Source organism: Falco cherrug, chromosome 9 (genome assembly GCF_023634085.1).
Source record: "Falco cherrug isolate bFalChe1 chromosome 9, bFalChe1.pri, whole genome shotgun sequence".
NCBI lineage: Eukaryota > Metazoa > Chordata > Aves > Falconiformes > Falconidae > Falco > Falco cherrug.
This window is the reverse complement of record NC_073705.1, coordinates 30,994,367-31,021,488: the sequence shown is the minus strand read 5'-3', so window position 1 is coordinate 31,021,488 and position 27,122 is coordinate 30,994,367. Positions and strand designations below refer to the sequence as shown.

At 50.5% G+C, this 27,122-nt stretch overlaps 2 protein-coding genes across 2 annotated transcripts; both read right to left on the bottom strand.

Moving 5' to 3' along the window:
• Positions 1 to 12,237: 12,237 nt before the first annotated feature.
• On the bottom strand, positions 12,238 to 15,450 carry LOC102055579 (cytochrome P450 26A1). Its single transcript, XM_055720677.1, has 7 exons — positions 15,107 to 15,450; positions 14,696 to 14,920; positions 14,310 to 14,597; positions 14,048 to 14,197; positions 13,580 to 13,714; positions 13,219 to 13,371; positions 12,238 to 13,027 (listed from the first exon to the last, which is right to left on the bottom strand). Exons 1-7 carry the CDS (start codon positions 15,293 to 15,295, stop codon positions 12,686 to 12,688), a joined length of 1,482 nt encoding a protein of 493 aa, XP_055576652.1. The 5' UTR covers positions 15,296 to 15,450; the 3' UTR covers positions 12,238 to 12,685.
• Positions 15,451 to 17,410: 1,960 nt separating this feature from the next.
• Positions 17,411 to 26,753, bottom strand: LOC102055745 (cytochrome P450 26C1). The gene is made up of 6 exons (XM_055720716.1): positions 26,305 to 26,753; positions 26,004 to 26,228; positions 25,598 to 25,873; positions 23,738 to 23,893; positions 19,728 to 20,234; positions 17,411 to 19,442 (listed from the first exon to the last, which is right to left on the bottom strand). Exons 1-6 carry the CDS (start codon positions 26,494 to 26,496, stop codon positions 19,080 to 19,082), a joined length of 1,719 nt encoding a protein of 572 aa, XP_055576691.1. The 5' UTR covers positions 26,497 to 26,753; the 3' UTR covers positions 17,411 to 19,079.
• Positions 26,754 to 27,122: the final 369 nt, after the last annotated feature.

Below are 27,122 nucleotides of genomic sequence, written 5' to 3'. Positions count from 1 at the left end.
TTAGAAGAAATTGCTAAATTATTTGACTTGTAAACCCAGTTTGAAATGCTAACTGCAGAGTATTTGTCTGAGTGATAAACTCTTTAAGGAGAAACCTTTGATCTCCAGTCAAGTAAAGACCCTTAAAAGTCCTGAAGTCTGGAGTAGCCAGCCCTAAAGATCTTTGTTTGCAGCCATCACTGGAAGAGGGGGAGGGAAAAAGTATTTTGCACAGCGATTGCCCAGAAGTTTGGCTTTGCCTGTAAAGTTGGAAGGTGAAAGGCCGTGCAGCTCCCTTCCCTCCCTGCCCCACCAAAAAAAAAAAACCCCAAAAAAACCCCAAAAGGTTATCCAGCTTTACGGTATAAGGCAGTCCTTAAATTTAAACTAATGACTTGGACTTAGCAAAAATGACTGTAATCTGCCAAAAAGGTTTATAGACAGAGAATTTTCTTGTTCATGAAAAAATATTGTTAAGATCAAATTAGAAATGGCCCTTGATATCCCTTAAGTACAGCACAAAGCACGTTGCAATTTTTGGTTTCTAGCACTGAAATGGGAAAGAGCTCAATTTGCAAGCTAGTTCTGGTAGAAACACTTACTTTATCACCGAGTTCAGATCAGCAGGGCCAAAGCTTGCACGTGAGCTAACCGTCATCCTTCAGCATCACTCAAACTAAAAGCAGCAGCTTGTTGGGCTGCCACTACCGTCCTGCCAGCAGAGTAAGAGGGCAGCTGAACCACATGTGAACTCTGTCCTACCACTGCACAGGCAACCTCCTCGGGAGACAGGCAGGGTTACTAACCTTTTCTGGCTCCTGAGTTTGTTCACAGATAACATTCTTAATTTCCAAAATTCCTTGTGACAGAAAGAACCAGAGTTAAAAAAAAATCTACCAGAAATTGGTAACTGACCAAGTGTCACTGCTCCTACTTCTTCCTGTGTCCTTTCACCACCACCATCCCTTGGACAAAAGTTCACAGCTAACTAGCGATGCCTGTAAACGGCAGATCTTTTTTACTGCTAGCTTTAGCCTCTGCTGAGCTCCCAAATGGGATGGTGTTGCTTGATGGGGTCAACTGTTTACTTAAAACAGGACTGGGATCAAAAGTTCGTTTTCATAGACCATTAAAGGACAATGATATGTTAACAACTTCAGCCACTGCTGCATTCGGCTGGATATGACTCTAGGTGAATGACACCATATGCCAGCCACCCTCTTTTCTTACAAGATTTATTTCAAGTACCTTCCCTATACCTGTCAGGGAATATGGAAACAGCCGTCTTCCATACCAGTCTAGAAGGTGTACCTGTAGGCAATCTCTGACACATTATCTTCCCCTTAGAGGTCACTGGTGATTCATTACAGCATATTTACAGACGTCCCACCAGCCACTTGGGATTTGTTTCAGTGAATCAGTAACACTCCGTTTTTGACCAGCAAAATCTTAGTCATCTTCCACCTTTTTTGGTAACAAGGAAAACTCTGAGAGACTGAACTGCTTGTGGAGATTAAAGTCAGTGCTTGTGATCCAGACAGAGGGTGAGGGAGAGAAAGAAAAAAATAATGAGAAAGAGTGAGAATTTAAGTAACTTCCAAGTGTTCAGATAGCAGAGCTGAAAAGTGAGCAACAATTCACGTTGCTTCCAACAGGCAGCCCCTTGAAAAGAGGAAGATAAGAGTGAATTATTTTTGATGTTATTTAGGCTTTTAAATTATTTGACGGTGTTTTTGCCAATTAACCATAAAAACCCCAGTCCAATCAAGAGTTAAGGTAAACATCTACAGAAACACAAACGAAGACTTCCTTGATCAAACAGGCGCTCTCAGAGCATACAACGGAGCATACAACTGACCGACGCGGACACCTCTGCTGAAGGCCCGGCATCTGCCTGTAAAAAAACATATTTTCTTCTGGAACAGTGTGATTTATTTTTTCCCCATAGCATGTTTAAACACTCAAGAGAAAGTAAGGGCGCAGGTCACCACATCCCACCCCCTGCACACGCCACTGGGCGCACAGCTGGCTGCAAGCAGACGTGAGCCCGGCCCGCAGCTTCAGCTCAGCCCCTCCACGCAAGGCAGGCCCTGCTCTGCTCTCCAAACCCCTCTCCAAAGCCAAAGCCTCAGGTTTTTAGTGACACTTCATAAGGCCTTTTCTCAATTCGAGGGTGTTTCTCCCCTTGCGGTATGGCATTTTGACTGTCCCATGAAATCCATCAGAAAATGCCAAGGAATGGTGTAGATCGGTGCTTTGACTGGATGAAAATCAGGAAACTGGGATGAGAGAAGTGGGAAACCCTTGTGCGGTGGGCAGCACCAGCAGAGCTTAAGGGACTTCTGCTATAATCTGTAGGTCACAGCAGTGTCTGGTGGCACCCATTAACTGCTTTCAGCATAACAATGGCTCTTTCTCATCTCTGCCCATCCTCCCTGTCCCAGTTAAATGAGCGATTTCCCAGACAAATAAAGACTGGGGAGAATGCCTTGGCTAGGGGTAGGGGACTGGGGAAGGGAATGCAGGAGGGAGTGGTGGAAGCCTACTCACAGAGGTGGGGAGCCAGGGCCACCCCGAGCACTGCTGTGGGAGATGAGGGGAAAGTCTGCCAGTAGGAAAGCCTGGTACAGGGGAGGGAGGTGTAAGGAGCCTGAGGGACGTGAAACCACATTTACCCTCTGTCCAGGGATCTGCAGGAGGGAAGGGAAGCCACAGCGCGGGGGCAAATATTAGGAGGGTAAAGAAGGATGGGAAAGGAGGAAGCAGGGAGGTGGCCCTGGCACCTGCACCAGCTCAGCCTACAGGAGCTACAAAGTGCACAAGTGATCAGTAAACCAGCTGGCCAAGGGCTAGGTTTCTGCTCTCCTCACTTACTGTTTTCCTAGCGTACCTATGTCCTCTCTGTCAGAAGCTGAGCATGCAGAAGGGCAGCCACACTGACCTTCTTCCAAGCTGGTGGCCTGACCCTACTCCTACCCTATATCTTCTTTGGCTGCAAGGACAATGCGTCTGATCCAGAAGCTTCTTCTGAAATCCTTGTGCTTCCTCCAGCTTTTGGGAAAAACAAGCAAACAAGGAGCCGCAGCCAGGTGGGACATACACTGTGCTTTAGTGGTGACAGGTCAAACTTCGGTTCCACGGTGTATCTGTGTTTCTTTGCCTAGTGTAGATCATATGAAGATAAAAAAAACATTTTACATATTTCTACCTGACTTTATATAGCTCAATGTATAACTATATTTGTATATAGTGTGGGTAAATATTTCTGTGTCTAACCTGACTGCAGACTTCATGCTGTCAGATAAAGCAAGCAGTCTATTTTAAAGGAATTCAGGAATACAAGACTGGTTTCTAATATCACTATTGTATTTTTGCTGCTTCTGCTGAAAACAACTGTTTCAAATCCACAGCCAGCCACAGTGAAATAGCAGAACCCAGAACTAGGGCTTTAAGAAGTATGAAGTTCAGTATATGAAGAAAGGATAGCAAGACAAAGACTTAATTTGTTGAAGGACATTGGGCCAAATCTTCCTCTATAGCAGTGTTAGTTGTAAGAAAGCAATTCTCAAAATAAATCAAAGGAAACCACTTTGAGTCTGCATCACTGTAAGCCAGCTCAAGTACGATAGCTGTAAAGTAAAATAACTCAACAGTGACCTCCTAAGCATCTTTGCCAAGGCAGCCAGCCTGGGGATTGAACCTACTATTTTCTCCTGTAAGAGTTTTGTTTACAACCCTGCTGTCCTCTTCTTGGGGGTAAGAAACAAACCTCTCTGTAAAGGGTGAGGTTGCACCTTTCTTGAAACAAGGCTGCTGGCCCTACAAAGCTGAGTGCCCAGGCAGCAGGAGAGGAAACCCCCCCAGTACCGCACAGCTGCTTGCGCAGCTAGCTGAGCTGTCAGGGGTGAGTCCTGCAGAGGAGGCTGATCTTGGGGCTCTCTTCTAACGCAGAGGGTTTGCTGGGAAGCAGCTGTCAGTGAGAACGCTGTAGCAATGGCACCTCTCTTGCCACCCGGGGGGCAAGGGCTAGGACACATGGTAGTAATCTGGCATGTTCAGAGAAAGTCTCTGATTTAGTAAAACCAGCTGTGAGTGTTGCCTGGTTTTGTAGAAGATAAGATGTAATGATGCATCCTGCCCATATCTCTCGCACCAATCCTTCCCCTCCTTGCCCCTTTCCTAAACTCACCCGGGTCGCACATTCAGAGTCCAACTACAGAGCAGGATCTTTTGGCGTGGGCCACTGCAACGAAAATCCTGTTTTAACAGAAATTGTTCATTGCCATCAATGTACAGGAACTAGAAGACTAATGCACCACTGTACTGTCGCAACCCAGAGAGAACAGAGCACCTTGGGGAAGACAGAGAAAAGCATTTTTGGGAACATTTTGACCGTAGACCTTCTCAAATGTAATTCTGGGCTGAAGGGACAAAGCTGATCAGCTCTACAGTCAGAACATTACTGGCAGGCGCTGACTCAGCCTTTCCCAGATATCTCCTTCCCAAACCAGCCGCTCCTTAACTCCCTATTACACACATACAGATGTTTCTGCATGCCGGACAAGCTTGCTTGTACATGCACCTCTGCTCACCCTTTCCACAGGCTGCAGTAGCACGGGAGCTAGCTGAGGGCATGCTCAGAGGAAGAGCACTTGCAGCACAGTTTCCCCCTTTTCCAAGTGCACTCTCTTCAATATGCCCCTTCTTAACATTGCTGTGACTTTCTTTTCCCCTCCATGCTGTAATACTGGTGCTGAATTTTGATGAGACAAAACCAGGTGCAGCCTGTGGTGTTTATTTATTTAGAAGCAAATGCAACATTTTGGTAAATATTTTGGAGTTATCAGAAGAATGCTAGGTCAGCTGCTTCTCTCAGTCCAGAATGAGTTCTTATATTTTTATGTGGTCAATTAAAGGAAATACTTGCCTTGAATCCACAACCGTATTTTTTCTTTTAGATATTCCAGACACTTTTGGTCTTACATTAAGGTTAATGTTAGTTCTTTATATAATTCATACAGTAGCCACAGGCACAAAAAAAAAGTTAATTTCTTAACTGTAGCTTTCCTCTTTTTATGTTTGCAATTTCAATTAACTGTTCTAAATAACTGACAACATGGAATATAAAACATTCCCGCAACAATGTAGGTCTAACAGCAATTACGTTGATTTACTCTGGACCATGTTAAGTTCAGGGAGTAGGATAAAGAGACAAGAGTTTAAAACTTCTTTCACACTGATGTAATAAATTCAGTACATTGCTTTAAAGTTAGGGCAAAATAGCTGGTAACTGAAAGTCAAAAAAACCCTTGTTTTGTTTTCCACTGTGATAGAAAACAATAGATTATGGGAAAGTTCTTCAGAAGGTGATCAGAGGAAAAGTTCACCAGCATCTATCATGGACTGTGTCTCTGTGGCCTGCTGGGATAGGAGGGAGGGACATAAAGGTGTCAGCAGTTGAACTGATACGGTAAATCACAGTAGGGCTAGTAAAGCGCAATGGCAGCCTAGTGTAAATGCCTTCAGACTTCTATTTCTTCTCTGAGGTTGTACTCAGGACACGTCCCCTCTTTGTGACCTTATCTCTAGGGCAGTGGGTTGTGCACTGGTCTCTCTTCTTTAGTTTATGAGGACTAATCCATTTGCAGGTTAATAAAAGGTGAAAAGAACAATCACCAAAGAGCCACCCAAATAAACAAGTGGTACCTTTGAGTGCTTAAGGATTCTCAGTTTTCCTCATCAGCATGCTCAGCATCTCCTCTGTTTCTTCTTCTAAACACTTTTATAAACACATCTGTAAACCGTTGATTAAAAAAAAAAAGTACTAACGTTATGCAAAAGGGGAGAACAATAAGACAATTCCATAAAAAGTGGATGGTTCCACTTCGCAGACTTGTAACTTCTCTGTAAAATGTACTTTTCTTTATATGCCCCTGGGGTTGAAATTTGGAATTTTTCTAGAAATGCTGACTGACGATTAGTGTATTTCAGTGACCAGCATCTCTCAGTCCCGGTTAGAGGAAAGGTTCCCTCAGAAACGTCACAAATCTGAGCCATTTCATACAATGAGCAAAAAGGTCATGACATGCTGTTACTTCAAGCAATCTGTTGATAAGATTAATGAACTTTTCTCTTTAACTACTAGATTTATAATGCATGGGCTAGCTTGCTGCAGTGCTGTAGGCAGCATCATTAACATCAATAATGTATATTTAATATAATAACACCAAAGAGCAAGAGAAGTTGGGACAAGAAGGGTGACACTAGGGTGAAAATCACCTGTGCATTACGCAGCCAGGGCTGTGGTGCAGTCCCAGGGTGGTGATGCTGTCTGCCTCGCTGGTGGTTCCCCTTTGTTTTCCACCCTATCTCCTTCCATTCTTGTCAACCTTAAGGACAACTCACAAAAGAGGAGGCTACTGCCAGGTCAGGGAGCAGTTTCTGACTACTCTGTGGTCCCTAGGCTTCCAAGGGAAGCAGGGCGTTTTATGAGTAGGTGTATGATGTAGACTTGTAAGTAAGAGGCAAAAAAAACCCCAACCCTATTCACGCAGGCTGGCACTACTGTAGCTAGCAGTTCCCTCCTTCCTTTCCCACAGGATACAGACAGGTTGATAATTCAGAAGGGCCTGTATATAAAATAAAGGCTATTAAGTAGCGCATACCACAGCCCCTTTCTTCTTTCAGTCAACTAAGTCAGCAAGCCAAGAAAACCAAGACCTGCTATATTCCACTGCAAATTCAGATCTAATCCTGAAAAGATGTTTGTTCTGCTGACATTTTACACGGAAAGCAGTGTATTCCTGAGATACAGATATATTAATGTTGGCCCTATACATCTAAAGCAGGAAAAAAAAACAAACAAAAAACTAAGTTGGTGCTTTTCCCTCAAAATAGTGTTTCCTGGAGGAAGTGATTTCATTTAAAGCAGCATTAACAAAGATGGCTTAACGCAGTCTTGTGTTGACGCAGGTAACTCTGTGTGGCCATGCACATCTCTTCCTTAAACTGTGGCAGCTATACCTAGGCTGCTGCTCAGGACCCAGATCTCTATACTGACCCCAATCTTTTCAGCTTCCAACCACCTCAGAAAGTCACTGGCCTGCCTCCTGCCTGAAAGAGTGCAAATGGGACTGCCTTTTGGTTACTTTTATCTCTGGAGGGATCCTGTGAGGGGCCCTCAGCTCTGGAATTTATGCCACCCTTTGCTCAAAAAAAGCCTCCAACAATCTTTGACCTTCTGGGTAAGCTGAGAGGCCCAAATCCAAGGATTTGTTCTGGGAGAGGCATAAGGAAGGTTGGCATTTGTGGGTGTGATAGGAAAGCATGTTGTTAATAGCTGATTTGGTCCTTGGTTTATAATTTTCTCATGTTGTGGCTGTTATCCGATATGGCAGTGTAATCTTAACCTGTGGATACTTAGGCTTTTCTAAATGGTCATAAATTGGGGGAAAAAATGCATTGAAATCAGCCAGTGTATGAATGATTGTGTGTTTATGAAAAAAAATGACCTGGCAAACCAGTACACCATAAGTCACTTCTGCTAAAATTATTCTTCCAACCTCGCAAAATACACAAGTTCTGCATCTGGGGCACTAACAGTATACACAAGTGAAACAGCATTGCTGGGATTGCTGATAAAGGAACAAATAACACTTTAATTAACTGAGAATACTTAATATGTTGCCCTGGCTATGTTGCAACTGAAAGATGAGCTGTAAACACCTATTAAAACAGCACTATGATGTCCTACTACCAAGGTTCTCTTGACTGTCACCTTTTAAATGTTTTCATCTGAGGTTCTTTAAAAGCTGTCTCTGCTGCTCTTACTGTTTGGATATAAACAGATTTGTTAAATATTTTATTTCTAACCCACCCACGAAGTTACATTATTTTACATAGCTTAATGAAGGCTGCATTATTCATTGAACTTCCCATATAACATTTTTCATAAGACATTATTAAACAAGTGAAGCAAGCCAGTCTAGTAATGAGTCTTCTCTAAACTTGCTGCCAGTTATGTTTCCTTTCTCCTAATTTATCACTCTAATGGTTGCAACTAATTAACTTTTTGAATCTTTGCTGCTAATCTGTATACGTTTTGCATTGCATGCTGGATGTATAACTTGACAGAGAATTCACAATACAAACCACCTGGCAAATAAAACTATCTGGATTAATAAATGCTATCCAAACCTACCCACTCTTTTTATATATAACAGAGAAGACAACTACAAGCAATATAGTACCTTTAAGCCATAAATAAAGTAAGTAAGTTGGGGCTGGAACATACCCTACTGAGCAGTATGTCCCCAACACAAGATTTGTGACTGCCTTTTATAATTTCAGAAACATTGCCAAAAGTCAATAGATTGAAGCTTGGTTTACAAGAATGTGCAGACAGACACAGCTTTGTATAGGTTCCTGTAGTTTTGCATAAGATCTTGTTAGACTGTTCTAGGAAAGATAGTATGTAATAATTTTGGGGTAAAGAAATTCTGCAATGGGTTGCTTGCACTTGAGCTATTTAATCGTATTTGGAACTAGTTGGATTTTCTACTACTACTATTGGAAGTAGTTGGATTTTCAGGGAGCCAAAGCAGTGCAGCTCCCCTTCAGCTTGCACATACATTTTGAAAATGTATACATTATAAAAATAAATTCTAATGCTTAAAAAAAAAAAGAAAGAGGTGGATCTAGGGGTCTAATTTTATGCACATTAGTGTTAAATGACCAAGGCATGTTCTTTTATCAGTATCCACCCTGAACACCTCTGCCAATGTGTAGAATTAACAAAACACAGCAGTGTTCTGTTCTCAAAGATTACCAGACATAGATATTTAAAAACTTCCTAACAGCACTTAGGGAAGTACCACTTGAAAGTCAAGGATAGAATATTCTACATGTTATTAAGTATTTTTCTTGGTACCTCTCCAAAGGTTATTCTAAATCACTGACCAGAATAAAATAAGAAAACATGCAATAGACTGAAATGTGGTAGAACGAAGGACAACCTTTCTGTCAGCCTCTCCTCTTGCAAGGTCCAGGAAAAAACTCCCATAGTAAAGGTAGAAAATAAAATAAAATGTCAGAAAAGTAAAGTGCAAAACCTTAAACATACGAGGCTTTAAATTATACTGTCCCTTCAATAGGTGCTTTTATGAACGAAAAGAAAAAAATTCCTTTCCCGGCTACCTGCTAAAAGCAACATGAATGTAGCACGCTCTCGTTTCACTAGGGCAAAATAAATAAATCTGAACAAATTATTATTTCCAACGAGTCCTCACCATTCCTTTGCACATTTTTTCTTACTCATATAACCCTTACCAAAATTTGCTATTACCTGTTCTGAACTTACCTGGAAACTCTATTGCCTTTCAATCAGGAATTGATTTATCAAGTAACATTCCTCAATATCAATTTACACCCATGTCATTCTTTAATGTAATTTTTATTCAGGAATTGATAAAACTGAGGATTGTTAAGAACCACACGTTCAGCATCACATAGATACTTCAGGAATTCTGAGTACCAGAGCTGCTGATGGCTGGCAGGAGCTATTATTCACGTGGCTTCAGGAGAAGCACATGTTCCAGCAACCCACCTTACCTTCACAGAAGAACCAGCTTGCTATATACAAATCGTGGCATTTCACTCCAGCACCAAATCACAGCACCTACTAAACTGTGAGCAATTTTTTTGACGGACCTAATTAAAGCTTTTTCTTTTAAACGACAGGTTAACTAAGAGGAGGAATAGGAAATGCCCCCAAAAGGCCCAGTTACAAAAAGGGAGTGAGTGCTCCTCACCAAATCAGGCCCTTTAATGCGTGGCAGCCTATGAGCCTTGAAGCAAGCAGTCACCGTAGCACAGGGTAAGGCTTGCAAAAGGAGAGCTGGGGCATGGTGTTGGGAACTACTTGACCGCAGCACAGCGGGCTGGAGTGGCCGCTTCTCCTGCCTGCATCTCCATCCTCGCCGCAGCACCCCAGCGCTAGCAGCGTTCACCCAGGGAGCCAGAGCGAGAACTGGGGCTGCCCGAAAGACAGCTTTTTGGTAGATGATTTTTCAGCCAGATCAGCTCCTGGATCCAGCACACCAAGAGGGGTAGGGGCCAGGGGTGCAGGAGCTGGGTGAGCCCCCAAAGAGCAGCCACAGTCCGAGCGTGTGCCCACACCAGCCGCTGCTGAGCAGGCAAAGCTGCATAATCACACCAGAGCTCACCTGAAACTGGTCTGCAGCCAGCATCTAAGCTGTCAAAATACAGCTGCGTAGAGGAGATTAGCAGGGGTTGTAAAACCTGCTCAAGAAGTTGGGCAAATATTTTAGCAATTAACCCACACTGAGCTCCATATTACTGCAGCTACCATTTCTTGGAATAGCTTGTTTAAAGCTAGTTCCAAGATGCCTAAATTACACAGCAATGACAGACCGTTTTAACTACAGAGATAAATTGTGCAGGGGCAGTGCCTAACATAGGTTATGTTGTAATGATTTACAACAGCTGAGGATGTGCCCCAAGATGTCCAGACAAAATCAAATTAAGTATATGATTTTTTTTTTCTCCAAACATAAAAGCCTTGCAAACTTGACTCAAAAATAAAAAAGGAAACAAAGAAATATGTGTATGACCTCAGACTTACGCTGTAAGAGTGATCGTATTCTCCATATTCTCCAGGTAGCACTTAGATTCCCATTCTTTATAAAAACAAAATATAAACTAAATTAACACAAAGACCATACAAAAACTTCCCACATACAAAACACGTCAATTAAAAATAAACAAAACGTTTAAAGAATATCAGCATCTATTTGGATTTGCAGAATGTTGTAATGATAAGGAAGAAAATGTTAATGAGGGATACCAAGACAAGAGTCTTCTTGTTCTCCAGACTTCAGATCACCTCCAAGTCAGGATCAAGGGTTGCAGTTTTCTGCTGCTATATTGTTAATAAACGGATCTTGAACTCAAGATTATTCATCACCTCCCTGAAAAACATAATGGTGCAAGAGGTTTGCATAGTAAAAATAATTTAAGATTTTAAGCATTGCCAAGAAGAGTCAGGCACATTCTAAAAAGAATATCTTCTGTATTTTAAGATTACAAAAAATTGAATATGAAAGTCCTGATAGTTACGCTCATGCACAGGTTGTATCTAAGGTTTGACATTAGAAGCTTAGGTATTTAAAATGCTAGCTGGAAACATCAACTATATTACAGAAACCCTCCTAAAAAAAGAAATAATCTAAAACCTCATAGATACTATTAAACACCTGCAGCGATTTTGAGCAACTTAACTCCGTCCTTAATTTTGACCTTGGAAAAACATAATGAAATAGTGACTGATTTCCAGAAACAAACAAAAAAATAAATTAGTCTATATGGTGCTATGTTTGCAACACTGAATTACATTGGTTTACTTTATAGATGTTTCTAGAGCTAGCCTATGTTGTTTGACTTTTAAGGGAAGACTAATAGGTGTAGTAAGGGGGGCGGGGCGGGGGCGGGAAGAGCACAAACCCCCTTATGGTTAAGCCAAAACAGGGGTCATGCCTAGGGCATTTTATCTGCCCTGCTTACACACCCCTGGGGAATTGCATCTCAACAGCTGATTCCCTGTTAATCAATTCACATTAGTGCCTGCCTTTTAGTTTTCACTTTGCTGAATTCCAGGAAAGAAGTTCTTAGCCAAATGCATGCTCTATCTCTGCTCTAGTCAGAGCTGTTGCATTTCAAGAAGTCAGCAGACTTTATTTGCTCTACCAGTTGATAAGAGACACCTTCGTAAGTAAAGAGTCATAGCCAGCAGACTCAACACAGAACAAGATCCAGTGGTCTGTTTACACAGGTCAGCAGTAATATTGGAGAGGACGTTTATGGGTTGGTTTTTTTTTTTTTCCCTCAACCTATTTTCCCTAGCTGCAGAGTAAGACTCACATGACACATTATTCTTGTGCTTCCCTTTACTTTCTTATTTACTAAGGCTGAAGATTATGTGCTTGATAAGGAGACCTGTAGCACTTGCTATCGCTCTGTACTGTTTTCATTGAGCATGTAGGATTTTGCACGGCTCTTGCCACTTACAGGCTAAGACTTAAAACAATTTACTATTCCCAAGTAGGCGAGGCAGGGAAGAGTTATGAGCCTACAAACAGTGAATAGCTCATTCACAAAAGCAGGTCTGACTTTACATCAAAACCTTTTAGATGCACTAGTTAAGCTACTCTCTAGCATAAACACAAATCTTCATACAAAGGATCATAAAAAATAAACTTTATTACAAACTTAAAATTCACACGTTAAACAGAAGATCTAGACACAAGTAATACTGAAAACATTCTCAAACAATAACCATTGTAGGTAATTTGGATGAGTAGCTAGTTACTGTTGTTTCAAATGCCTTTAAGAATATTTCTTAAAACATACACCATCGTGAAATGTCTTCAAATGCTTAGCTGGCCAGCTTTCAATAAGACTTTTAAATAGGGGGAAACTTATTTCTATAGAAATAACATTATCTAATTATGAATCAGAGACCCATAATTGTAGTGCTTGAGGAAAAAATACATAACCTTTTGAAATATTTAGAAGACATAAATAACTATTGTACAAGTTTAAATATTTAAAGTCCTTCGTTACTATCAGAAGTTACTATGTACACATTAGATGCTATATAGAAATCCAGCTGGAGGCAAGCGTTGGGATCTCAGATTTGACCGCTGAAACCTATGAATTTGGTAGGCAGATTGTCCACCGGGTACACTATGGGGCCCGTTTTCATTGTTGGAGGTCCGTTCAGCAGCTGCCAGTCACAGCTCCGAGCCAACTCCACTGTAAATATTTTCAGAAGGACTTTTGCAAACTCTTTACCAACGCAGCTCCTCAAGCCCCCACCAAAAGGAATGAAACTGAACCTAGAGGAATCCTCTGGAGATGGAGACATGAAGCGATCCGGGTTAAATTCATCCTTGTTGGTAAAGAGATCTGCCACATCGTGGGTATCACAGATACTGTAAATAACATTCCAACCTTTAGGGATCTGGTAACCCTATCAAAAGAACAGAAAGGAGACATGACAAGCCTTGCCACATCAGGTAAGGTGAAGTGTCAGCACAGAACATGTCGGTGTACCCCACCTCCCCGCTGGGCTTCCTGCAGGTCACTCTAAGGCAGACAGGCTACAGGAATGCACTGGTACTTTGTGACTGCTCTGAGGAGCTGAGCCCAAACCCCGCTTACATTTAGCTCAAGGGTCTTGAGTGCAATTCGAAATCCTCCAGGAACAGGTGGGCTCAGCCTGAGGGTCTCTTTGATGACACAGCCAGTGTACTTCAGTTGCTCCAAGACCTCGATGTCTAGCTGCTTCTCTTGGTTAGGACCGCACAGTAACCCCTGGAAAGGAAGATGCCACCACGGCATTTATGGAGCAGGCAGTCAGGGCTCCCAGCATGGCGAAACAGCTGCACTTTGGTGAGGGGCATTTTCCTGCCACCCCCTAAAAGGCACCGCCTGGGTGAAGGGGAGCCCTGTCTAGGACAGTCTCCTGGAGGTACCTTCCCACTGCCCCCTCCTGAGAAATGGCTCTTGGGATGACACACACCTTCACCTGCAGCTCTTTCCTCACTTTCTGCAGGACATCGTGGTGGAGCCCTAGGAAGGCGATCAGCGATGTGGCAGCACTAGCAGTGGTTTCATGGCCCCCAAACAGCAGCTCTGTGGCAGACTCCTTCAGCTCCTTACACAGAAGACAGAGGAGCGATGAAACAGGTCTGGAACACAGTATTTTTACCAGGCCTGCTCCACCACCACAGCGCTGCACATCACTCCCAGACTGGAACAGACAGCCGGGGGCCAGGATGGGGCTGGTGCTCATGCCCCCTGTGGATATGGTTCCCTGTCCAACAGCCCAATTGCACCGTCTGCACCCCAGGGTGCTACACAAGATGGTCTGTTTCACAGGGAGAGAGAGGGAACACTTCCCACTCTCTCCTTTTGTCCCCAAAAGATAATCGTGCTGCTGAGACAGGGGCTGGGGGAAAGGGAGGGACCTGGTGCTGGAGAACCTCACCTGCATGTTGAGCTGCTCCCCGTTGCCCTGTGTGTGCTCCATCAGCAGCTGCAGCGCATCCTTGTAGCCGCCCTCAGGCTCTTTGCAGGCCATCTTGGCACGGATGTTCTCCTCAATCTTGGCATGGATGATGTTGCGCGCCCGCAAGCCCTGTCCAAGCGGCAGGGAGACCAACGTGAGATTCAGGCCGTACGCCGTCCCTCCCATCCATTCCCCACCACCCTGGCTGCAGGGGCGCCCCTCTCCCCCCAGAGGCCTTTACCCGGTAGAGCCCGCTGAAGGGCACGTCGATGGGGAGGGAGAATAGGTTGCGGATCATCTCCTCAAAGGCCTCCACCAGCTGCTGCTCGCCGTCGGGGCTGGCCTGGCAGGGCTGGAAGCCCAGCAGGATCCTCATGGCGATGCGAAACATGAGGCGCTTCACCTCGGGGTACACCAGCAGGCAGGGCCCGGCGGCGCCCAGCCAGCGCGCCAGGCAGGCGCTCACCTCCTCCTGGATGACGGGCACGTAGTGCTGCAGGGCGTCCCGGGAGAAGGCCCGCATGATCACCTGCCCGGGGGACGGGAGGAGGAGGAGTTAGGGGACACAGGCTCAGCCGCCGCACCCGGGCAGCCGCGCCTGCTCCCCGCCCGCCGTCGGGGCCGTACCTTCTTGCGGTGCTTGTGCTGCCCGTTGTGGAGGTTGGAGAGGCAGCCCGAGCCCAGGATGGTGCGCACCGAGGCGGGCCACTGCACGGACACCAGCCGGTGCTCGCCCAGCAGGATGTGCCGCACGTTCTCCGCGCCCATCACCCGCACCGTGGGCCGCCCGAAGAGGTGAGTCTTGTAGATGAAGCCGTATTTCCTGCGCTTCATCTGCAGGAATTTCCGCCTCTGGACGGGGGAGGGGGGCGGGAAATAATAAAAGAAGTTTTTAAAAGAAGAAGAGGAAGGGGCAGGGAGAGCGACTCTTTCCCACCTGGGCGCGGGAGCCCAGCGAAGCTGCTGCTCGCCCCCCGCCCCTGCAGCCAGAGGAGGGGCCGGGGTCTCCCCGCTCGCCGCCCCATCGCCGCGCCTTACCTGCAGCACCATCTGCAGCGTCTCCCCGAAGAAGGGGAGCCCCATGGTGCCCGGGGGCAGCGGCAGCGGGCAGCTGGGGTCGCGGCCGCTCACGCAGTACAGGTCCCAGAGCTTGACGGCGGCCAGAAAGAGCAGCAGGGGCAGCAGGAAGGTGCACAGCGCGCTGGCGACCAGGGCGGAGAAGCCCATGGCTGGGGAGCGAGTCCAGTCCGGCCCGGCCCCCCCGGAGCTCCGAGTGCACGGGTCGGGCTCGCCGCGGGCCGCCTTTTATACCCTTCCCAGGTTGCTGCCCACCCTACCTTGGTCCGATAAATTAGTTCACCCAAAGTTCATCTTTAATTGCGGATTGCGGCCTGGCTCCTCCCCCCGAAATCTTTAACTATTTGCTTTGCGCGGCGCATCCCGCCCGCCGCAGAGAGCGGCGGAGGGAAAGGTACCGCGGGGCGCCGCAGGCTCGCTCTCCGCTGCATCGCGCTCAGCGAGGGCTGCGGGGCGCCGCCGACAGCTGACGGCCGGGAGCCCGCCACCTCCTCGGATTTATCGCCGCCGCTCGTTAACGATCAGCAGGTTGCTCCGAGAAATGCCCCGCTCCGGTACCCGGGGTCTCGGCTGCCCGCCGACACCTACCCCCGGGGGCGCTCCCCGGCCGGTGCCGACGCGCTCCGCAAGCTGCGGAGCTCCTTCGCCCGCTGCTGTCGCCGGCCAGGAGCGGCGAGCCAGCGGCCGGAGCTGGGAGAAGCCGGGCCGGTGCCGGGGACCGGACGGGGCGGGCGGTCCCCCGTGGCGGGGGAGCCCGGTAGCCCGCCGGGCAGAGCCGTAGCTGTGCCGCCGCAGCGGCGGAGGAGCGTCCGCTGTCCTCTGGTTCACCTCGAAAGGCCCGGCTTCTATTTCTGCCGGCCGCGGAGGAAGGAGCCCCGGGCAGCCGTCCGTCTCAGCCGCCCGAGGCAGGTTCAAGCGCGGGTCACCGAGGGAAAGGGAGGTGAGGGCGGAAAGGGAACACCGAACCCGCCGCGCTCGGCTCCTCGCCCCGGGGGCCGCTGCGCGCCTTCGCCCGCGACTCGCCGGCATCCCGAGGCCGTCGGGGCTGCCGCGGCCGGGAAGAGGCGCACGGTACCGACCGGGCACCCCGCCTGCAGCCACGGCGCGGAGGGCCACCCTCCCGGAGCTGGCGGGCAGGCACCGGGGGCGGCTCTCCGGGGAGGAGCGGCGGCTCCGGCCCGAAGGACCGCGGCGGGACCGGGGCTGCGGGGAGGCTGCGCTGGCTGGGGCGACCGCTGGCTCCCGGCACAGGAGGCACCGTCCGGAGGACGCGGCCGCTGGGGAAGGGGCGGCCGGCGGCTGCGGGGCCGCGGGCGGGGGGACGGGGCCGCGGAGCGCTCCGCTACCAATAAACTACCGTGCTCGCTTTTCCTCCTTTTTTCTTTCCGGTTTTTCTTGCTCCCAGAAAAGCTCAATAAACGCTGGAAGTTGTGTGTGTGTTTGTGTAGGGAAGGGGGAGACGTCACTTTTAATTACTATTTTTCTGACAAACAACGCATCACGCGGGACCGTCCCGCCTCTTCCGACGCCTTGCGGGAACGGGGCTGCCCGCTTCCGCGGCCCTTTGCCCGAGAGGGCCCCCCCGGCGGTGCTCCCTCGCCCCTCGGGGTACGGCGGGGCCCGGCCGGCGCGGGCCCGGAGCGGCGGCCGCAGCCTGACCCGGCGCTCTCCCCTCGCCGGGCGCTGACCCGCTTGTGACCTACAACACGGACCGTGACATCTGCGTGAACCCGGCCGGCAACCGCGCCAAGTTCACTGTCTATCAAAATAACGAGATACGGTGGCCTGAGCACCGATAATTGCCACAGGAAGGCTTTATTATCTCCCCAGCTGTGTATTCCCCAGCCACCGGCTCGAAAAGAATCAAATGGTAAAGAGTGAAAGGGATAATTAAAAACAGCTTGGAAGGGGGTCAAGAAATTAACAGCCTAATATGAACAAACTTTGATTACAAGTAACAATTATTACACTTCATTTGTAAATGCTCGTGTTTATCTGCAAACAAAATCAGTTTCAAGTCTTTTTTTTTTTTTTTTTTTAAACTAGATTCACGTTACATTTTTCAGCGGGTGGCTACGGGGCTCGTTAGCGCTCGGGGTAATTTTTCCGCGCGCTGCTGGAGGAGCCCCGGCCCTGGGCACTGGGTGCTGCAGGCCCAGCCCTGCCCGCAGCCCTGCCCGCGCTGGGAGCCTGCGGGTCACAGCCACGCCAGCAGCTCCTGCTAATTAAAGTTAGTCATTGCCACTTGCAGCCACCACCTACCGATTCACCTCTGATAGCCAGAAAGATTCACCTTTCAGGACAAGGTCAGGAGGGGCAGAGGCTCCGGTTCACTACGGGGTCGACCTGCCAACAGCACTTAACTCAGCCCTGCAACTCAACCTCTTCCAGATTTGACCTGTCACATTTGGGAGCCACATTTCTGCCCCAGGTAGCCTCTGACAGCTGGCAGCAGCGATGCCCCGCTGCAGCGGCAGTGCCCCAGCACAGGCATGCGAGGGGAACCGGCCAGGGCCAGGTCATTTGTAAGCTGGCGCTGAAGCAGGGCGATGACAGAGAGGCAGGGGTAGGGGAGCTCCCCAGAGCCTTCGCAAAGGATCGCTGTCCTCAGGCCAATTTCTGCCCTCACAGGTCAGGCTGCTGCTGGTTTTTCACATGGAGCACGCCGTGCCACCGGGCCCAGGGTGCGCTGGAGGAACAAGGTAGATGGTTTCCCCCGCTGTTTCCCTGCAGGATGTGTGACGGTGGGGAGCAGTGGTGAAGCTCAAAGGAACTGGCAAACACATTGCAGTGGGACAAGGAACTCAGCCCAACTCTGTTCCCAGTGCACAAGCAACAGGACTCGCTTCATTTTACATAGGAGAGAAATACCCCATGTCTCAGCAAGGCAGACAGCACTCAAAAGCCACGTAAAAAGGTGCCCTCAGCACCCAGGCTTAGTGCCAGGTACCAGCTTCTGTACGGACCTACAGAGCTGCTGTCCAGGCACTTTCCCTGGCAGAGCTAGGCTGCAGGAGGTGACACGGTCAGTCTCTGACCAGCTAGCCACCATGGGGCTTGTGTCACCTTACAAATGCCCCCTCTGCAACATAAACGGCATCATCAGGAACAGGGGATTTTCTACCACAAAGTAGACATTCAGAAATGTCCATTTTCCAAATGTTTATTCCCCAAAGCCCCCTTACCTTCTTCAGCCCAATCCCCTGGTCAGGCTGCGGCTGGGGAGCGCATCCTGTGGGGACCCCGGAGGGACGCTTCATGGCAGACCTCGAGCAGCAGCGCAGTGCTCAGGCACAACATACTCAGCTACTACTACTGGGTGAACACGACACATACTCTTTGTGCCAGCTCTAATGGGAAGTGCAGGAATGAGATTAAATATTTACAATAAAAGCCACTTTACGCCCTTTTAGTCTAGCTACAGTTGATGCCGTAGCTTGGGCAGACCTGGCTTGTGTTTTCCTGCAGAGCCCCCCCCCCCCAGCTTCCCTCTTTTTACATCTAGAAAGCTACAGTATGCGGGACGATCACCCTGTGTCTCCTGTAACACACCCGCAGGAGGTAACCCTGGGACAGAAAAGCTCTGGGAGCCTTAGCTGTGGGGCTGGGAGATTTGCTCCCCATCCCCGGTGGCTGGAGCCCTGCATGGGGAAGGGGCTAGCTGAGCCCCCATGGGGGGATGCTCTCTGCATCAGCAGCTTCAGCAGGTTTTACCCCCAGGCTGGGGCTGAGGTTCACCCCGGTGCTCGGGAGCAGGACTCTGCAGGACCCTCCCTACCGGCTTGCACACAAGGAGAGGAAAAACAAAAAGCCTTTTGGGGTTTTGCTCTGCAGTGACCCAGTGCCATACCCAGCCTGGGGCAGCAGAGATCTGCCCCCAGCAGCCGCAGAGGGGCATTGATGCCAGGGCTGGGGGGGGCAGCGTACCCCTGGCTCAGGCCTTGCTGCCATGGCCGGGCTGCAGGGGGTGGAAGTAGAGCTGCAGCCCGTCATCGACGGGGTGCACAATGGGCACGGTCTGCATGGCGGGGTAGCTGGGGGTGGCCAGCTCCCAGCGGGCCGTGCTGACCAGCTCAATGGCCAGCAGCTTGAGGATGGCCTGTGCCAGCTCCTTGCCGATGCAGCTCCGCGCCCCGCCGCCGAAGGGGATGTAGTGGAAGCGGCTTGCAGCCTCCGGCCGGCCGACACCAAAGCGGTCTGGGTCAAAGCCACCAGGGGGGCTCTGGTAGACAGCAGCTGTCTCGTGGGTGTCACGGATGCTGTACATGACACTCCAGCCTTTGGGAATCTGGTAGCCCTGGGAGGGGGAGAGAAGAGGGGAGGAGAGGAGCATTACATACCTGTGCAGACAGTTGTGCTGGTGGAGGGTGAGCAGAGGGAGCATGGAGACAGCTCCACCACACTGCCCATCTGCTCCACAGCTCCTTTCCTCTCCAGCCCAGCTGGGACCCATGGAGGTTGCCGGGTGCCACTTCCCCCTGAGTTACACTGCCAAGCACCACCGCTGTGCTGGACACAGGGTGCTCGCAGTTAGTGGCAGGCGGCAGCTCCTCAGCAGCCCGTTGGCATGCGAGGCACTTACATCCAGCTCAAACGTCTGCAGCGCCGTCCTGTAGCCTCCAGAGACGGGGGGCAGCACCCGTAGCACCTCCTTAATCACACAGTCCAGGTAGCGCAGGCAGCTCAGCTTCTCCAGGCTGATGTCTGAGGGGCAGCAGCAGCTCTGCCCTGACAGTGCCCGCAGCTGGGGGCCAGCACAGGGACAGCTCTGGGGGAGGGTGGGCTCCAGCGAGGCATGGGGCTGGAGGGGACCCTCCTCCGTCGGGCTCGGGGACTGGCTCTGGTCTTCGCGAGCATCTTTGGCCGTGGGGCAAAGAAGTGGCTTCTCCCTGTCCCTGCTCTGGGCGCTCAGGGTGTCCGGGCAGGGTCCCGCAGGGCAACGCTCACACTGCTGGTACAGCTCATGGGACATCAGCTCCTGCCTTATTTTTTCTATCACTGAGGGGTGCTTCAGCAGCAGGAGGATCAGAGAGGTGCTGGCACTAGCCGTGGTGAAAAAAGCAGCAAATATGAGCTCAATCGCTGACTCCTGGGAGAGGAAGGAAGGTGACAAGTGTGAATGCCATTTTAAACTGGCTGTGGTTCAGACTGTTCTCACCTTTTGCAGGTTGCCCGTGAAGAGGGCCCTGGCCCCCCTCTGCTCTCCACAAACCCTGTTTTGGCAGAGACCAAAACAAGCCACCCTTGTTTTTTCATTTCTGTGCAAACTGGACATTCACTTGCCAAGCGATTGATGCAGAAACGCAACTGAGATGAGTACACATCGCCTCCAATCCAGCTCTTCTGAGCTTTCCTCCCAGGTTTTACAAATTTTAGAGAAGCATTTTTAACACGCATTTTAGCATACCAAGTGAAGTTCATTTCAAGCATTACACTTTTTACCTTCATCTGCCAATTTCCCTTTGTGCCCAAACTTTGCCTTTCTGCCCAGCCAGGGGTTATGAGGCTGTGTGTTTATGCATAAATCCTAGATGCGCTGGCAGCTAAAACAGGTTGCATTTGATCCACTTCCAATTATAATCAGCCACTTGCTTGTCTGGGAGGGGACTCCAACCAACAGAGTTGAGAGCAGAAAGCCCTCCCTGCTATAGCAGCTCAGCCCAGGAGGTGCTGCAGCCCGCAGGGAGCTCTCCCACCGGGATGCACACACCAGGCAAAGGACTTGCTGCTTTTCAAGCTTTACAGCCTGAAGCACAGCAGTATTCCTGATAGCTCCATAGACGATGTGTCCATAACAAGTTAGGAGGTTAACCAGCTCAGACAGACCACAGCACAGTCAAATTCATAACACGTCCCTTGTCCCAGCTCACGGATCCTCACGCAGCCTCCCAGTTTTCCTGGGACTGTCTGCAGGGTCTGTATGGCACAGCACATGCCAGGTTGCTGTTATTAACTATTGGAAATTGTTTTCCAGAAGTTAAGGGTTGCCTGGAGCTGGGTCATGGCACGTCATGTCTCTGACAGCAAACATAACGCTCAAACTTACGGCACCATCTGAAGGTGCCAGCGGGTCCGTAGCCCAGAGCTGGGACTGCTGAGGCCAGAGGCCAGAGCCAAAACCCACTGGAGAAGCCCAAGGGAGAAGCACAATGGAGCTGCCGCCCAGGGAGGGGCTGGGACCTGGCTGGCACAACAGCACAAATTGTTCCAGTGCAGGGGCAAAGCGGAGCGAAACCCCTCGGGGAAACAGCAGTTTCCTTTACACAGCTATGTGTCTGGATTTTAAATGGTTCCGACACCACCGGTTTCTGGAGAGGTGAAGGCAAAAGCACAGGGAAGGACACCTGAAGGTACCTGGAGCCAAGTCTGGTAAGGTCAAGGGTAATGTAACAAGGACTTTTACTCTTTGCTACTGTCCCCAGCACTGTATATTGGCTGGGCTAGAGGCTTTTGCCCAAGCACAGCTCTCAAGGGCATCTTTCAGCTGAAATAAAACCTCTGAAATAACAGATCCCTGTCAACCCCTATCACACCTGCAGGCGTTAGCAGGAATTTTTACATTCACAAGGCAGCAGACGCAGATGAAAAGAAACATCTCAGTTCTGCCACTTGCAATTAAAACCCAAGACATTTCAATACCATGCAAGGAATTCAGGGCAGGCTCTGCAGCTTGGGATAACAGCCCTCATGACTTCCTGCACCAACCTCTGACAGCACTGTGACACCGACCTGCTGACTTTCCCTCCCTGCTTTTACAAGGCTAACATAACCGGTGACTGGGAGGCAGCATCTTCCCACAGCTTCACCAGTATTGTCCCTGTGCTACAGCCCGACTCCCTGTCCTGGGAGGCAGGACTGACAGCCAGCCAGTGGCAGCATTATTACGTCGGATGGGATGGGTTTTTTTTAATCCTTCCAAGGTTTTAGATGTTTTAAAGCAGTACTTTTGGCAGAGTGATATCTTTTAAATGACCTTTATATTTCAAGGGTCCTGCTGAGTTCATGCCAGTAGTGCAAAATATTTAGGAAATTTTCTGGGAAAACAGTCCTTCAAAATCATTTGAACACAAAGCAAATTGGTAACTAGTGTGTGCCAGTGTTTGGAGTGTCTCTCCAAGTCAGATATATCCACAACTCTGAGACAACTTTGAACTTTTTATCCAGTTACACCATTTCACTGGATGAGAGCTCTACTACGGTTTTATTAGAGTGGAGAATATTGCCATAATTGCATTGCAAGCGTAGGCAGTTTGGTTTGCAAGCCATTTTGTTAAATGCAGACAAGGTAGAAATGTTGTAACTGTAAAGGTACAGGATAGCATATGGACATACTACCATTTGAATCAGCTGGCCTGAGGTCACTGCCATGTCATTCCGTGTTACATTTCATATCCCCTTATTCCATCTGTGGTCAGAGCCAGGACCATGATGAAAGATCACATAATTATTTGTATGTAATGTCCATGTGAATACCAAAAGAGATCAATAAATCTTAATTGATCACATTTTGAATCTGGCAATTATTTTTTAAGAATATTTATATTATAATAAAAACCACCCCAGTAGAATAAATAATATAATAATTAAAATAAAATTACTTTAAGAATATATGCTGGTATTAATTGTATCTAATAGTTGCTGTAAAGCTTTCCAAATATTTTAGATTTAGAGATTACACTTTTACAAAATATTTATAAAACATTAATCTTTGTATAGCTTCCTGTAAATATCTAAATAAATGACAAAACTACTTTTAGGCTATATTCAAACACTTTTAAACTATATTCAGATGCTGGAACCACGCAAAACTGCTTCAAAACCTGTTATATAAATGCAGTGTTATCTGCCATTCACTGACACCAAGTGACCTGGAGCTATGAATGACGCAGTACCAGGGACAATTTTTTCCCAAGATCTTTGGCAACATACTCTTCACATTGAGTTGGCAGTTCTGGCTCAGTAAGGGTGCTGGGTTCATCCCTAAGTCACAGCGATGCATCACGTTGCATCATAGCAATCCACAAACTAGATGATATAATTAATGATGAGGTGATGGGGAATGACCCAGCATCCATCATTCCGTCCCTGGACCCATTTTGATGTATTGTCTCAGAGGTTTCTGGGCTCACAGCCTCAAGGAATATGGTGATGTGATGTACACGCTGCACTATGCCAGATGCTGGGGGTGTCTGAGGAGCACGCAACTAGCTCTAAATATTTCCGAGACAGTATCTTGGAGGTTACGAAGTCCATACCAACCTACAGAGCACAGCCAAATAACCCTACCAGCACCCTAAGACAGACTGAAGCCTGGAGGCCATGAAGAGGAAGGGTAGAAGAGGCACTGAATCCCTCTTTAAATACCAGCTCTCTTCTAATGCAGAGAGGCACAATCCTACAAGAGCAGGTGAGCAAGCAGAGCCCGAGCTTTCTCACTTGCACAGGAGATGGTGTCCTCAGAGACGGTGAGAGGAGGGCAGGAGCCAGCAGCTAGTGGTGGGTCCCCACACAACCCTCCTCCTGACCTTCTGCCCAGGTTTCTCAAATAGCTACCGAGTCAGAAGGGACACTGCAGGCAGGGGTTCTCCTTACCTTTAGCTCCTGCATGGTGAATTCTTTGCCATGCTCCTTGGCACTGTTTATTATGAAATCCAGAGCATCGCTGTGATCTTCTGGGTTATTTCTCTGCAGTTTTTCCTGTATAGCCTTCTCCATAAACTCATGTAGCATGTCCCGTGCTTTGATTCCCTGCAGGAGGCAGAAACAGTTCAGGAGAGTCTTAGGAACCGCCCCCCTCTCCAGAGAGACGGGGGGACCCCAAGTGTGGCAATCCTTAATCCCAGGATCTGTAACAGCAAGAACTGTTTAATCTGTTGCCCAGCCCCAGAGCCTTGCAAGAGGCAGCATTTTGGGAGAAAATGCTGCAAATTCTGTTGCCTTGCTGTTGTGAATCACATATGACAAGTCCCAAGAAACACTCTGAGAGGCAAAGTAAACCCACGGTACCGAGTCCAGAGGCACGTGCGCTGAACAAACCCACAGTTATGTCAGGTCCAAAAGAAGTTTGTCCAGAGGGACAAGAAGAGGTAACTTAATAAAACCGAGTCCAAGCAGCAAGGCACATCTGAGACAGGAGCAAGTAAGTGGCTTTACCAGGGTATAGTAGCTAAAGACACATCAATCATACCCAGCTCATCTCCAGTTATGTTGCACTCCTGTGCAGCAAAACATTTACGTGAGATCGCAGCGAGTCAAGTGATCAGCGATCTCTTTGCAAGGTGGGATGGATGGAGTCACAGAATGTATGGCTCCGTATCAAGATGCCTCTTGCAAAGGCCGGAAGGACCAGAGAACTCGGATGGAAAATGGCCATGACTAGATGTTGGGAAGAAGATCCAAAGGCTGAGATTTGGGGTGGGAAGGACTGGACAAAGGGAACAGGGCAGGGAGCGAGGGGAAAGACGAGGGGACCTAAATGCAGGTTGAAGAGTGTAGTCTGGGGCCAGACAGGCTGTGGGTGACCTGAGAGAGGACAGGGAGGGACAAGATGGGGGCTGAACACTCACACTGGTGAAAACCTGCAAAGGGAAACTGGACAGGGAAAACGTGAGCTTCAAACTGGTGGAGAAGAGCAGCAGGGAGGCTGGGGGAGAACTGGGACTGGCTGGGTAAGGTGACCGGGTGGGGCAGAGCTCACTGTGGAAATAAGAGATTGGGCAAGACCTGGCTAAAAGGGGCAGGAGACCTGAGCTGTGGTAAGGCTGGAGAACCCAAAGTCAGAGGAGGGAAAGCAGACTGAAATGGAAGAGGAGGGGTGGGACACAGGACGGATACCTAGAGCAGGAGTGTGGGGAGACAGGCAAAGAGTGGCAGGGCAGCAGGGAAGAAACTGCAGGATGCAAGAGGCAGAGGAGACTGTCCTTCTGCCATGTTCCCCTCCAGGACCCCTCACTGTCTCTCTGCTGCTGGGGGGCAAGGGACCGAGGACCATAAGAGGGTCTCAGGTCCTCAGCCTGCCCTGAGGTGCACAGGGAGTGCTAACCTGAGGTGCACCGTGCCCAGCTGCCTTTGTGCCCGAGCCCACAGCCCCATCTGCTGCGGGCTGACATGAGTCCAGGAGGGACAAGATGGAACAGGATTAGGTGTGATAGACTAACCAGAGCCAACAGAGGCAACATTTGGGGTGAGGGAGAAGAGGAGCCCTGCGCTGTACAATGAGCTGCAGCCAGTGCCTGGAGGTGCTGGAAGCCAACCACGAGCAGGTGAGAAGCGCACAGCTCAGGGGAGATGGCTGGGCTGGGCAAGACACCAGGCCCTCAGACCCGGAACGGGATGCTGCAGACGTCCTGGCCCATGGGCAGTGCCCCTTGGTAGGCCTGGGGACAGGGGATCTGTGCCGCCGGGGCCCGGGCCCCTGCCCCCAGGCAGAGGGAGCAGGGCAGGCGGCAGTACCTTGCGCAGCCCACTGAAGGGGATGTTGAGGGGCAGGGAGAAGAGGTTCTCCACCAGCTGTTCAAAAGTTTTGGCCAGGTCCTTGAACTGCTTTTCCTCCAGGCGGAGCCCCAGCAGAATCTGAGCTGCAATGCGGAAAGTTAAGGTTTTAGTGGAGGAATAAACTGCGATGGAGCCCGGCTCCATGCACCAGCCCCGCAGCTCCCAGCTCACAACCTTCTGGATCCGCGGCAGGTAGCTCTCCAGGGCGGCACGGCTGAACACTCTGGCCAGGATCTAGAAGGAGAAGGGGGGGGAACAGAGGCAGGCGGTTAAAGCTGGGGCTCCCGCACTCCGCCGAGGGCCAAGCCTGGGCAGGAGGTGCCACCTGGGCTGCGTTGCCCATCAGGGCGGCCACGAGGCTCACCTTGCGGCGCTGGCGGTGCAGGTCACCGATGGAGCCGAGCAGGGTGTGGGAGCCCAGGATGATCTGGGTGCTCTGGGGCCACTGCGTGCTGACCAGCGTGTGCTCACCCAGCAGGATCTTGCGGATGTTCTCAGCGCCTGTCACCCGCACCACCGGCCGGCCCAGGAGGTGGGTCTTGAAGACGTTTCCGTACCTCTCCCGCCGGGAGCTGTGGAAGCGGGAGCCCTGGGGGCGAGCTGCGGGTCAGCCCGGGGCTCCCGCCAACCCCCTCCCACCCCGTGCCCGTCCCCCCGCGCCTCACCTGGAGCAGCCAGTGCAGGGTCTCCCCGAAGAAGGGCCAGCCCATGGAGCCCCTGGGCAGGGGCAGGGCGCTGGCGCGGTCCCGGCTGAGGCTCCAGCGCAGCGCCCACAGGTGCCGGCACAGGGCGACCAGCAGCGCCAGGGCCAGCAGCGCCAGCGCCGCCGCCTCGGGCCAGGAGAGCCCCGCCGGCATCCTCCTGCCGGGCGGCGGGGGACGGGGCGGGCGCGGGGCGGCGGCGGGTCCCCGCCCTGGGGGCGCGGGCGGCTGGGGGGCGGCCCCGGCGGCTGTCAAACGCGGGGGGCCGGGCGCCCCGCGACTCCGCTGCCGGCGGCGGGCGCTGCGCGGCTGGCCCTGCCGGCTGCTGCCCGCCCGGCCCCGCTCGCCTCCTGCTGCCGGTTCGCCCCCGGCCACATTTATATAGATATCGGCCACTTACGCCCGATCCACCTTCGGAGGTGACGTATCCGCTGCATATTTAAGCAGCGCGGCCAAGTGCGGTGATTGGCGCGGGCGGACCGCGGAGAGCGACTGAGGGGCGCGGGGACCGGCCAGAGCGAGCGGGGGCGGCCGGGGCAGCCCCCGCCTCCGCGAGGCTGCGGCCGCGGCGCCGCTCCCCCGCCCCCCCGGCCCCTCGTGGCGCCCCCCCGACGGCACGGCACGGCACGGCACGGCCGGCCCCGGCGCCCCCCGCCCCGGCCAGCGCCGGCTCCGCGGCCGGACGGCTGCCCCTGGGCGCGGGGTGTCCCCGCCGCCAGCCCCCCGGCGCCCCCTCGGCCGGCCCTTCCCGCCGCCCGGCGGAGGCAGCGAGTCCCGCCCCG